We start from the raw sequence: 13,327 nt of genomic DNA, 5'->3' as shown, positions 1-13,327 counted from the left end.
TAGAGATAGTGCATCTCTTTTTCACACTTTGTTTTATTTTAGAGATTGCATTCATATCTACTAAAAAATATTACTATTGCAGTAAAAATACTGAATATAATCCCTTTTGTCCTTTCTTTGGATACAGTATCATATCTGGAAAGAAAGCCCTTAAAATAGGACTAAAGGACTGAGAGGAAGTGTAGTATTTCTGGCAGGCAATTCATTCACTACTGACACTCATTGATTAAGTGAATTGTGCCAACACTATTTTTAGTCAATTTTACAAGTTCCTGAAATCAGCACTTTTGAAAAGTTAGAACATAACAATTGTTTATTTTTAGCAATAATTGCCTAAGGATGTCTGTGTGCTTACCTAGGGATAATGAGAAGATAGATCCTGCTGTGTCTGCCAGGTGCTCATAGCAGGGGGAGCTTGTAATGGGAGAAGTTCTGAAAACTATTACAAGAGTGAAGAGTTCAAACTTGTGACTCAGCCACAGTTTGGTCCTTATTCCTCTTCTAGTCGAGGGGAGAAGTAGGATTTGCCAGAGTGATGCCTGATGAAAACTGGAATATCCTTTAAAGGATATCACAGTGTTATTACTCATGAAAATATTTCTGTATGAAACTATTTCAGCTTAACTGACTATATTTTGCTGCTAATCTCATCTCTAAGTGTTTAGTCAATAATCAAAGTGCCAAACAAAGTGTCACTCTGTAACTGATGGCCTCTTGCTCTACAATTCAGCTTCTCCCAGTCCTCCTCTGGAGGGTTTGTAAACATAAGTCCTTGCAGTGGGAGAACATCACAAGTAACAGTGGAATAAGCTAAAGATGCAGCAAAAATGTAGATGAGTAATGTTGTCTGTGCTGTGCTCCTGAGAGCAGTGTACTTCTCAGCCACTTGGGGTGATGCAATTTATGCATCTGTTCCTCAGAGCTGTGTTGAAATATTGGCAGAATTTGACTTGCTAATGGCCTATATTTGCTCTAATCCAGTATGCAATAAAGTAAGTATTTGCATTTTAATAAAACGAAGGAAGTTAAACCAGAGGTCACTGTTATGTTTGGCAGAATGTTCAGTGTGGCTTTAAGTTGGGATCACACCCTATAAAGCTACTGAGCAATTACAAAAAGCAGCATAATCCCTGAATGTAGAGCACAATGATTCCACCCCATACCTGTTTATGGATGCAGGTATTTTTTCTGCTGAGAGTTAAATGTCCTGCCTTGCATCTCATTGCTGATGTTTTCTATAAAGCTGTTGTAGTGCCAGGGAGGGAAATGTCTTTTGCCACGTCTGCACTGCACCAAATCTGCTTCCTCAGACTGCCACTCTTCATACACCCGATGTGGAAGCAGCCCTTTAGCGAACACTTCGTTTCCAGCATTTATGGAAGTGTCAGTCTTGGGCAGACCCCCAAGAGAAGGCCTGAGGGCCCTTCCTGAGCCCTGCAGATGGCTGAACTTCATTTTGATCATCCCTGAGGTTTGTGCATTCACAGCCCTGCCTGTGAACCAAGGGTTGGTTTTGTAGCTCCTAATGAGCAGCTGCTGCGCTAATTACCGTTCTCCCTGGTTTTGGGGGAGCACACAAAGGCGGCAGGAGCTCTTGGAGCAGCCCAGCTGCGGGGTGTCCTGGCTGCTTGTGCCTGAAATACCAAAGTGAGGTAGGGCAAGGAGAGGTTTATTACCATGTTTTCTGCCAGCACTGTGGGAATTAGAGGAGTTGGCGCTCCGGGGTAGCTAACCCAGCTTCTGTCGCTGGTTCGAAATTAGCGTTAGAAAAAGGAAGGTCATAAAGATGTCTCCTGATCCCTGCTGAGTGGAAAAGAACAGTTTGCAGAGGAGATGCACTTGTAAGATCACAGCACATCTGCCCTAATGACGTGCCTGCCAAGGATGGGGCACTTCTTGGATTGTGCTGGTGCCCTTCAGACCTTTCAGTCTTTTTTTAAATCCGTTTCATAACCTTTTTACCTGTTGGCTGCTGTGACCTTCCACAGGCTCTGCAATACCAGAATATTTATGGATACTCCTGATGAGTGTCCTGTAAAGACCTGATTCTCATCTCTCACTCCTGTTAAAGTTATTACTGGTCTTAAGAAAAAGCTTAAATATTCTAGTCAGAAAGTAGCACCAGTGGAATATATAGAATTGAATATAATTATCCCCATGTTGCAGAAGAGAGAGAGAGACAATGAGAAGTGAAATGATAGGCCTAAATATAAATGTGTTTAGTAGCTGAGATGGAAAGAGCATCCAGAAATCCTGTCTTTTAATATTAGATCTTGTACTGTGTCACAGATGGATATGGAGTGAGAATACTAATTAGGCTCTTTGTGTTACTCATTTCATTGTCTGGTATTTGTGCTGTGGAGTGACTTATGTTCACATCCACTTAAGAGAAATGTTTAAAGAAATTGCAATAGCTCTTTAGAATAATTAAATTACCTTCACAAAGAACTGACTTTTTGCTGCTTTGTTTCGTTGTGATCCCGAGCAGTGAGTGGAGGGGTGAAAACATAGATGTTATATCCTTCTTTTTTTTTTTAATTTGTGCTCTCAAACATTTTGTTTGTAACATTAAGTCTTGCATGTGTACTGCTCCTCTCCCCCAGATAAAATGTAAAGCTGCCTATATGATTTTAGTAGGTTCAACTGCATGTTGTCCTTTTGATGATCTGGAATCCATTTCCCAAGCATTTTCTTCTGAACTGCATGCACAAATCTACCTACCAAACTGCTAAATACTCTTAGAGGTTTGCATAACATGGTTTTGAATTACTTAAAATGGTTTTGTTACATGTTTGTGTTATAACAATTTGTTGCTACTGAATTAGCAACTAGCAAACAGTCTGTAGAGACACAAGCAAGTGTGGATTTTAACAGGAGAATTGAAATAAATTGGACCTGAATATTTGGACAGAAAACCTTAGTATATTTACTGTGACAGCATTGTATTGGGCTCTAGGGCAGCCTTTCAGAAGAGGTTATGGAAGTCAAGTAACCCAAATCATTTAAAGTAGATTAGAAGGATACACTAGAAAAGTGGGAAGACTTCTTGTATTTCAAGAGTAAAATTTAGTGTTTCATCTGTTTAAACAGAGCAGTATGTTTAAAACTGTTGGAATTATTAAGATGTATGGTCTGTGTATTTAAATCACACATAGTTGACCCTTCTTCTTTGGTTTGTGCAGCAGCAGGAGGAAACAGATGATTTGTTTCAGAGTATGTACATTCCACATACACACACAGTCTGGGCTAAGGCACATGCTGCTACTATTTTTTTGTGTAGTTTTGCTTTCTTTTTTTCACTTTCTTGCATTTCTGATTTTTCCAGTCTGTGCTGTTCAGTTAGGGGAATTTCAGAGTCATTAAATAATCTCCCTTTGATCTCACAGTGTCTTTAATTCAGCTGACACTCCCCAGTAACCCAGGTTAGCTCTGGCAGGCTCTGCAGGGATGGGCTTTAAAGTGCTATTGAAATAACTCCTGTGTCCTGAAAACCTTGGGTACACCTCCACCCCCTCTTTCCCCTGCTATTTATGAGGACTGATTCTGTCAGCTTTTTTTGAGGGATGTGGTGGAAAAAGCAGCAAATGAGCCCCATAGTGACAAGCTGCAGCCCTCCTCTAGTGCAGGCAGATGCAGTAGCAATAACCACTGCAATAAAGCAGAGTGCACTTGGATCAGACCTCCTCTGGGGCCTGGCAGTGGTTCCACACATGCATGATGAAATTTTCTGTTGCTTTCAGGTGGATGGAAAGGGACTGGTGTGATTTTAGGGTGAACAACATGATTGTACTGGGGTAATCACCAGAAGGAGATTCAACCCCCACTTCTCTGCAGGATTTTCCTGCCATCTGATGGAGGAGAAGGCAGGCATTAAGAGAGGAAGTTGCTTCAGCCTCTAACAGTGTAATGAAGACTCTCAGAAGCTCTGGTAGGGACAGAGAGTGTGTAATGGCTGGCAATTTCTGGGTACAGTGTAAAATCTGTGGTTGCATGTGGAGGTTGACAGGCGCAGATGGAGACTGATGGAGACTCTTGGGTGTTTTGGGGAAGGAACAGCAATTCTGTGAGAATTATTATTATTAGTGTGTGGCACTCGGGAGCATTGGTCTAAGCAAAGTGCTGGAAAGAAGCATCTTGACATTTCAGTGGCTTAAGAGTGGGAAAACTATTTGAGATTTGTGAGAATTTAACAGCACTGATGAAGGGATATTATTATTCCTGCTATAATCTCTTCCCAGTTCTGTTTTCTATGAGGTATTTTATGGACCCTGTTCACTGGTGAGACAAACTGTAAGAGTCATTCCATGTAAAAATGATACAGTGTCCTGTAAAATCAAAATTACATTTGAGAAGGAGGTATCCATCTGTAATAAAGAGAATATGGAGGAAAGATACAGACAGAAAAAGACAGGTTTATCTTTTGTATAAGAAAAGAACAGATTTAGGAAATAGGAAACAGAATAACTTTATTCAGGACTGAGCTTCTCTGAAGAGGTCCTTGTATTCCTAAAAACAGAAAGAAGCTGCTGAGAAGTGTTTGAATTCAGTCCTTGTTTTCCTGCTATTTAGTTCTAGGTGTCTGTCCATAGCAAAGCCTGCTTTATTTTCTATGGAATTACAGAAGGATCAATCTCCATGTGCAGTGTATGTGTACTACTTCATATGAGAATGAATTCTTGTGGTGAGATGGTAATGAACATGATACCCACCTAAGGTTTTACATTTAAATGTGAATGTTAAATTGTGAATAAGGGTTTACTGATGTGGACATTTACTTAACTGTACAGTTATATCAGAACAACACTAACAAAATTACAGTGGTTTCTTTTTCCCTTGCTTATGTTGTAGCAGAAGGCATTTCTGATTAGCAGCATTTTGGGTTTTTTTCTCTAGAAGCTGACTTCCTTTTCAGGTTTTCCTGTGGTTTTCCACAGTGAAATATCAGCCATCTGAATTTCTGGTGGTAAATTTGAGCTTGGGACTCAAAGTGACCAAGCTGCCTCCCTATAGGGTTGTGCTGCTATGGCAGTTTCTCCTTCTCCTCCATGTTTCATAACCACCACAAGCTTTATCCTGAGCTGTGTCAGAAAGCAGAGGTCGTTATTTGAATCAGGATGTTCCTGGTTCAAAATAGAAGTGTACTATTTATATCCTAACATGTTTACCATCTGACAGCTTCCTATGCTCTCACAGGAATGAATTAAAGACGTTGGTTTAGTCCCTGTTGCAGTTATCTGTACCACTGAAGTTGCTTTGCAGTTGAGTACCTCAGCAGGAGCTACAAGGATTGACTGCTGCTTGTTTCTCAGCCAGCTTTCTTCTCTCCAGGAGCTGAATCCCATGTTTGCTAAAGTTGATTTCCAGTTTTCATTGTTTTCAGAGGATATAGTGTCAAATGGCAGGATGATTCTTAGAGCCAAGAACCGAGGCAGTGTTTTATTTTAGTTATTTACTTGACCTCATAAGCCTTGCTGTTAGTTAGTGCCTTTCTATACTTTATGCTTCCAAGTCTCACACCTCCTTTTAGATTTGGTCTGTGAAGTATATCAGCTGAATGTAACTGGGTTTGCAGGCTGAACTTTGTTTCCTTCTTTGCAGGAATTCTCTCCAGAAACAGTGATTAGCAATGATCCTTTCTTATTTATGTCTACAGGAAAATACCACTCCAACAAAAGGCTGAAGAGACATCAATGACCCTTTTGCTATTCTACCACAAGTATAGATAGATTTAATTTACACCAGAAATTGTGACTGGAAAGTGAGCCTACTTCTGAGAGTCCTCAGCTTCCTTTGCTTCCTTTCTAATTTCACTGCAGATTTTTGGTTTGTTTTTCAAGCTCTGCATAAATATTCACCGTGGGTTTCCTTCCCTGTTATTACCAGCCAGCCCACTGATCAGGCACCAGGGCTGCAGTCTAGCTAAGTTTGTGTATTGTGTTGGAACCAGCAATCAAATATGTGAAAATGAATGTAATATGCTTTTGAGTGTTGTGATGTTCAGTGGGCAGATGTACATCATGAAGACCTTTCTTGTCTACAATTTGTTATGAAGATGAATCATTCTTTAGGGAAAGGTTATAGTCATGTTGTAAATCACATTCTCAAACTGAAAAAAAAAAAAAGATCCAGCAGTGATAAATAAGTACCATCTGGAATCTGAAGTATATAATTGTATTATGATTTCTCATCCCCATAAAATAAGCCCTTGAGAATGTTTAAGTTGAAGGCACAGTCACGGAGATGCCCAAATCTGTTAAGTTCTTCAAGTGCTGAAGTGAAATGCATTTAAACAGTATGTCCCATGTGAGGTGGAAAGCCTCCTAGAGCCAAGATGATGGAATTCCTTGCAGCACAGCTCTATGGGAGTAGTTATTTGGAAAAACTGTGTAGTAAATTTTACCTTGTTTTTTAAAAAATAGGGCTTCCTTTAATTATTTGACAGATGCTAATGAATTGTCATCAAAAAAGCCCCCAAATGCCTTTTGGGATTTAATTTAAGTTGATGTATCTCCAAGATGAAGCTGTGGATGCAGATGAGTTGTGTATGAGTTTGTCTGGCTTTGAGAAATATGCATTGCTGGAAATAAGTCTTTTCTGTGACTTGAAGAAAAGAAACAGATTTCTGAGAAAAGACATGGGAAGAAAACAAGAGAAGAAAGACAGCTAAGAAATGAGAAAGCAGTGAAGAAAGCAAAGTGCCTTTTGAAATAACTACTCTGAATCAACATCACATACATTTCTGCTTCTGCCAGCTGCCCACTCATTTTCTCTTTTAATAGAAGGAATCGTCATGGTTCTGAAACAACGAGTGTAGGGAGCCTTGGATTTTCTTAGGAAGTGAATTTCCTGTCTTAGTGGGTTTGTGCTTGCAAGACTGACTTGGTAATGGATTTGATCTCTTTAAGTTGTATATAACATGTCTAAATGGTAGAAGCAGTGCTTTGTTTTTCCAGAGACATTCCTCCAATGTAGAAGCAAAACTTCAGGAGTAGCTTTGTTTAATTTCTGAATGCTTCAGTAATAACACTTCATTCTTTGAAAACTCTTAACTCTTTTATTGGCACTCATTTAATGTCAAAATGCTTTTGTGAGGGAGGCATTAATATAATGTATGTTTTGTAGAGAGAGATCTGGAACACCAGATGAAGCAGTAAGTGATTTGTCCCATGTCTTGGAGTACAAACTTGGCTAGAGCCTTAACAAACCTGGCCCTGGGTGCTGTGCTCCTTACTCAAAGCCATGCTCTCTGCCAGCTGAGGTGTGTCTAGGGACAGACACACAGGAGACTTGCAAGACTTGCAGAGTTGATTTGTTCTCTGAAAAACTACCTAGGTGACTAAAATCAAAGAGGTGTTTGTGTTACTGACTTCTGTTCTTTCTGTTCCTTTCCTTTTAGCTGGTGCTGCCGGAGTACTCCATCCACAGTCTTTTCTGCATAATGTTTTTATGTGCTCAGGAGTGGCTCACGCTGGGGTTAAATGTTCCTTTGCTTTTTTATCACTTCTGGAGGTAAGCCCTTCTTTTATATGCTGGCTGCTTGTTAGGCTTGCTTGTCAGCTCAGCACACATGCAGGTTGTGTGAACAATGAAGGACAGTGGTAGGAGTGGAGATGAGCATCTCTTGCCTAGAGGCTCTTGCTTATAAGCCACTGAAACTTACATTTCCAGAGAAAAAGGAAATTTTTTCAAGATATAGAATGGCTAAGGAAAACATATGATAATACAATGTGGCTTTCAGTTACTTGGATGAATATGATGAAGGGTGTCAGGATGCACTCATCACAAGTAAAAACATGGAAGTGAAATATGCTGGAATCTAAATGTGGAGCTTGGTGAGGCTCTAAATACTTCACAGATGGGGAGTTGCAAGACAATTCATATCTGAAAGAGCTTGGACCTCTTCATTCAGCCCTAGCAAGGAAACCTTTCCATTGTAGTTGTGAAACAGACTGGGAAGGTTGACAGATTTTTGTGTCTCATCATCTTTGGCAGCTTTTGGACATTTTTTTTTCAGTGTAAAGTAAGTTTTTTCTTTCTGTACAGCAGGGAATTTCTGTTCTGCATGGGAATCCTCTTTTAGAGACTCGTGGAGTAGGGATTGGAGTAGATGAAGAGCTGTTTCTTCATGCTGCCCATATGAAGAAGTGGGGAGTGTTCCCACTCTGGACCTCTAAATTGTGTTTATATTCACTGAGGGGGTTCCAGAACTTATCACATAAGACTGCTATTGTTTTCCAGACAACAGCTTCTGCTGCTGCATCTCCCTCTGCATTCTAGTGGAGGATCAGCTTTCTGTTGCTTCTGAAAATAACCAAGAAACATCAGTTTTTGTGGTTGTCAGTCTGGGACTTCCCTAGTTCGGCATTTTCACAATGTTTGTAAAAGCACAGATGATTTTTGTCTGTCAGGGTCTCTTTGTGTTACAAAGGTACATATGGTAACAGAAGAATAATTCTGTAAAGAATTCAAAATCATCATCTCAACCAGGAACTAAAAAGCAGTAGCTTTTAAACATATTTTTTTCTGCAAAAGCTCTGTGGTAATGCAGAGTCATATGATAAAGTGTATTATTCAGAAATTAGAGTGCCAGTATAGTTCTCAGAAAGCAAATTAAATGAGCTACAAGTGCTTTTCTCTCTATTGTTGTGCTGCAATAAAAATGACAATATCTTATGCTGCTCTTTTGCTAAGGGTTAACAACTCTTAGTGTGACAATGAGACCCATTAAAAAGATTTCTAAAAACTATTTTTTTTCTTTCCAAGGGGAAAATGATCTGATTCTAAGTAAGGATATCAACCTTTGGAGAAAACTTTTGATTCTTTTTGTTTTTTAATGATTCTTCATATGCTTTGCTGTAGATACTCCATAATTACTCCGGCTTTAACCACAGGCAGGTTTGGGTTCATTGTGTAAAGTTCTGCACAGAACCATGGGAAGACACTGTGTAATATCTTCATCCAAATGAAGAGAATTAAGCAAAATTCCACCTGTGGTTCTTCATAAAAGAACTTGCAATCTTATTAGTGGTTGTAAGTGGATGTGACTGACATTGGAAGGGAGAAAGGCAAAGTTATTTTGAGAACATCTCCTTTCAAAGTTTACTGCTGATCACTTGCTTGATGTTTTTAGATCTTCCTGACTGTCTATCCATCTGTAAGCAATCAGCAATCTTCTGCTTACTTTGTCAAAGCAGCAGAAATAACAATATTTGCTCTGATTCGTGCTGATCTTAGAGCAGTTCATTAACTTTGTTGAGGACTTCTTTTTTTGTTTGTTTTGCTTTTGCTTTTTACTGCAAACTACCTGAGACAAAAGCTCCTTTGCCAAAAAAGTTCTTTGTAATGATTTTCTCACTCAGTCATTGCTGAGAATAATTAGAAATTTGTCCTGTGTAAGAACAAAAATATTTTTTGAAGAAAATTATTTGGATGAAAATTTTTGAGCAATGCCACATGTAGAAAACATTGGTCAGCCACTTATTACATTGCTCCATATTGGCTTTTTTCCTTTTCAGAGTTGGAGGAACTTAGCTACCAGTTGGTTGGGACTGTCACCTTTCGTCTTGTCTGAAATCAGTTGTGTAGGTGCAGTAAAAGCCCTGTAATCCTTCCTCTTCTCTGTGATCACAAACCACCATATATTGTCACTCACAATGTGTGAGTTATGAGTGGATAAGCCAGAAATAACTCTGTAGGAAGGGGAAATGTTTTGATCTGAAGAATTAATAGACCACAGAAAATCCACATTCATTAATTGCTTGGTTCTGTAAGAAAGGAGTGCTTAGACAGCATCCTGATTTTTGCAATGTCTGGAAATAGAGACATGGGAAAGAAAGGGGAATTCCTGTTGTATCATGGAAGATGGTAGCCAGGTGTGTGTCTGCACATACTTAATACAGATTACTAGAGAATCATTCCAGGTGTCTTCTCCTGCTCTTTCAGGTATTTTCGTTGCCCAGCAGACAGCTCAGAGCTGGCCTATGATCCACCTGCAGTCATGAACGCAGACACCTTGAGTTACTGCCAGAAAGAGGCCTGGTGTAAGCTGGCCTTCTACCTCCTTTCCTTCTTCTACTATCTCTACTGGTAAGTCTGGCCATTTCACTAAGCTGCTTTTCATTTCATTTGTGGAATTGCATTTAGGAATGTCTGGAACCAGTTGGACAATGTCCTTAGTCTCATAAAAGGTTGCTTCTGCTGTTGATTGAGGGAAGCACTCCTGCTGAGTGCTGGCACTTCAGTACAGAATATTTAGTGTTTACCTAAGGCCTGAGCCAGGCCCTAGCACCAACCAAAGGAAATAACTTTTGCTTCTCTGTGTGATCTTTTGGGTAAAATGGTGAATGTTGTGCTAACGGCCTTACACCAAATAAAAAACTATAATTCCTTATGATTCAAGAGGATCATAAGAAAAATACTATACCTTTGGTATAGTAAATACTCAAGATGGTAAATAAATGGGTAGGTAGATTCTGTGTGGGATGACTAGGGGCATGGGATGCACCATGCCCCTAGTCATTCCTACAGGTTCCCTTTCATGACAGGGCGAAGCCTGTGCATGATCCAAACCCCTAAATAAAGTAAATTCATGGAGATATGCCCACCAATTGGGCATTGTCCCCCTGCCCCTTTCAGCTGTCACATGTCCTCAGTGCACAGGCACAAATGCCCAGTGCAAAAATATGTCAGGATCATTTAAGGTAAGGCCTTGCCACGATCTCAGTGTAATCACACCATAAAAACTGCTGGGCAACAAACTCTAACACACTTTAAATGGAGGTGATGCTTTAGCTGTCCTTCTTCTACTCCTTCCTCCATGATGTATTTGCTTAGAGTTGCCTCTTCAAGCCAGTCTTGCATGTTGTCATCCCTCTGCACGGCAGGTTTTTGTGCTGGTGGAAGAAAAGTGTGTTTTTCTCTTCTGATTATTGGTGTCTGACCTGTTCTGCTGTTACCACACCTTCAGGAGTCACTGCTGCACATTGTTGTTTCTCAATATTCCTTTTAAATGCTATTGAGGTTTGTGGGGAAAAAAGCATTTTTTAACTCCACGTTTTTGTGTTGGGATCAAAGTCGGCTCAGCAGTATGGTGTAGCATTTCTCCTGAGACTTTACTGCTGTGCAGCTTCCTCTGAGCCCTTCAATCTGAAACATGGCCACCATCCAAAATCCACTGCCTGGTGCTAGATAAAATAGTATAAATTACAGACATTTTTTCAATGCTTTCCTGGGTATTGGCAGAATTAGAATTGCAGCAAAACGGAGCTGTGGCAATATATACTGTTTTCTCTGCTTTTCAGAGTTGCATTTAATATGTATGGATTCAGGCCAGCTGGTGGCTGCATTTTATGTTTCTTCTAGTGCACAGAGTTTTTTTTCCAAAGGAATCAAAACAATGCAATTTCATGGAAAACCTTGCCTGCCCTGCTGAGAGTTGCTGGTTGAAGTTTGAAAGATCAAACACGCTAAAGCAAAATGGTTTTGTTTCTTTGCTGTTCAAATCCAGACATCAGACTGAGCTTTAAAAAGCTCAAACACAGCTTGTGGTGCAGTAGGATGTGGATAATGAATTTGTTATTTCTTGAGTGCCTTTTGATACCCATCTTGAATACACCATAATTAAGATGCTTTAGAGAGATAGAAGGAATGCAAAGGAAAGCACAGGCCATTACAGCCAGACCTGAGGAACAGACAGCAAAGGGTTATAAAAATCAAAGTGCTCTGCATGCTTCAAAGGGATACTTTCATATTGTGTCTTTCTTTTACATTCAGCATGATCTACACTCTGGTGAGCTCTTAACTGAAAGATCATCACTAAGGACTGAAAACAACAAAGGCTGGAGGTGCAAGGACGAGTGAACCAAGAGATGCATGATTAAAAACAGCAAAGAGGAAAACTTTGAACCCCAGCAGTAAATACGGTACATGAAAGAGAGATCCAGCAAAGAGAAGCAGAATACCATGGGAGAATGGCTGAGTTAATTCTGTTTGTCTCCTGTTTCTCAATGTATTGCAGCAAATCATTTTCAAAACCCAAGCAAACAAAAAAAAATTGCAACAACATGGACCAAATTATACAACTCTTCACCTTTCCAGGGATAATGCTGCTTGGTTTAGTGGATTCATTAAAACTATAATGCCTGTAGTCCCTGCTGTCTTCCAGGAAGCAACATTCCTTTTCTTAAGGACTATTCTGGGCTGAGGAAGCACAGGACAAGATGATCTTACATGGAAAGAAGAGCTGTACAACATTCTGAAAACAAGCAGTGAGTGGACTTTGGATGGATATGTGACTGAACTGCAGGGCTGTTCTCATGACACTAGTCAAACAGGGATGTCAAGTCTCATGGAACTGCTTCAGTTGTTTTGGTTTGTTGGGATTTTTTTCCCCCACCAAAACAACAATACCAAAAGAATTTGCAGTTTCAGCGTTCTGTATTCTAACTATATGCTATTTCTGCAGGTGAACATCCAGTATATTTCTGTACTTCATTTGTGATGCACCAACACCATTCAGTGAGATGTAGAAATACATTTGGTTTAACCTAATCAGGCCAAGCACTTATCAGAATAGTGTTCCTCTGACTGAAAAAACAAACCCAAACCAGGTAAAAGCTGCATATATTTAAAGAGGATTGTAACATAGCTATTATATTTATCACAATGCTGGATAGCAAATACTGGACCAGCTAATTGTGGTCTGTAATTCTGTTTTGAAGTTTTACTTCTGCTGTAAAATTTAAGCTGGAACAAATACACAAAATGTCTTTGTCTTGTATGAGGTTCCTATTGAAAGATGTTCAGTTTTTTTATAATTTAAAGGTTTTAAAATTTTGTCATAGAATTCTCATTTGAATTCATTTATATGGGCTGCATATCTTTATACATATATATGTATATACAAATACATATCTGCATAAATACTCACAATCTATTTACATTTTAGGTCCATCTGTTTGCCAGGTCAAAGGCATCAAGTGTCCAGAACTGCTGCTAAATATATTTCAGTGCTGATCCAGGTGAACCCAGACTCATTCCCTCAAAGTCACTGGTGCTGTGGGTAGTAGCAAGGCTGTAAACTCGAGACTAACACCAGAGCCTTCACAGACACTGCTTAGCTCTTGCATAAGGTGGGTTTCTACCAGAGATTGGCAGAGAACAGTGTGGAGAGGCCCATCTGTCCCCTGGCTTGTTCACAGCTGGTCCTGTTGGCAGGAGCTCCCTGGTCACCACCTTTGGTCTGGCTACTGAGAGCCAGCAGAATGATCCTGAACCAAGCTCTGAGGTGTTTTCAGGCTGGGCACAGCAGCTCAGCTGGAGAGATGCA

The 13,327-nt window shown here is 39.9% G+C and overlaps 1 protein-coding gene across 2 annotated transcripts in view; it reads left to right on the top strand.

Moving 5' to 3' along the window:
* Positions 1-12,736, top strand: part of CNIH3 (cornichon family AMPA receptor auxiliary protein 3) — a 44,914-nt gene extending 32,178 nt beyond the window's left edge. For both annotated transcript variants that reach the window (XM_058802417.1, XM_058802418.1), the window contains 3 exons: positions 7,397-7,509; positions 9,943-10,086; positions 11,773-12,736. In XM_058802417.1, the coding sequence (XP_058658400.1) occupies positions 7,397-7,509; positions 9,943-10,086; positions 11,773-11,800 (285 nt within the window). In that variant the 3' untranslated portion in view covers positions 11,801-12,736. The remainder of the gene's footprint in view (positions 1-7,396; positions 7,510-9,942; positions 10,087-11,772) is intronic.
* The last annotated feature ends 591 nt before the right edge of the window (positions 12,737-13,327 follow it).

The sequence above is a fragment of the Ammospiza caudacuta genome, chromosome 3, assembly GCF_027887145.1.
Source record: "Ammospiza caudacuta isolate bAmmCau1 chromosome 3, bAmmCau1.pri, whole genome shotgun sequence".
Classification (NCBI taxonomy): domain Eukaryota; kingdom Metazoa; phylum Chordata; class Aves; order Passeriformes; family Passerellidae; genus Ammospiza; species Ammospiza caudacuta.
The sequence above is the reverse complement of the archived record's forward strand: the minus strand, read 5'-3'. Positions and strand labels throughout refer to the sequence as shown.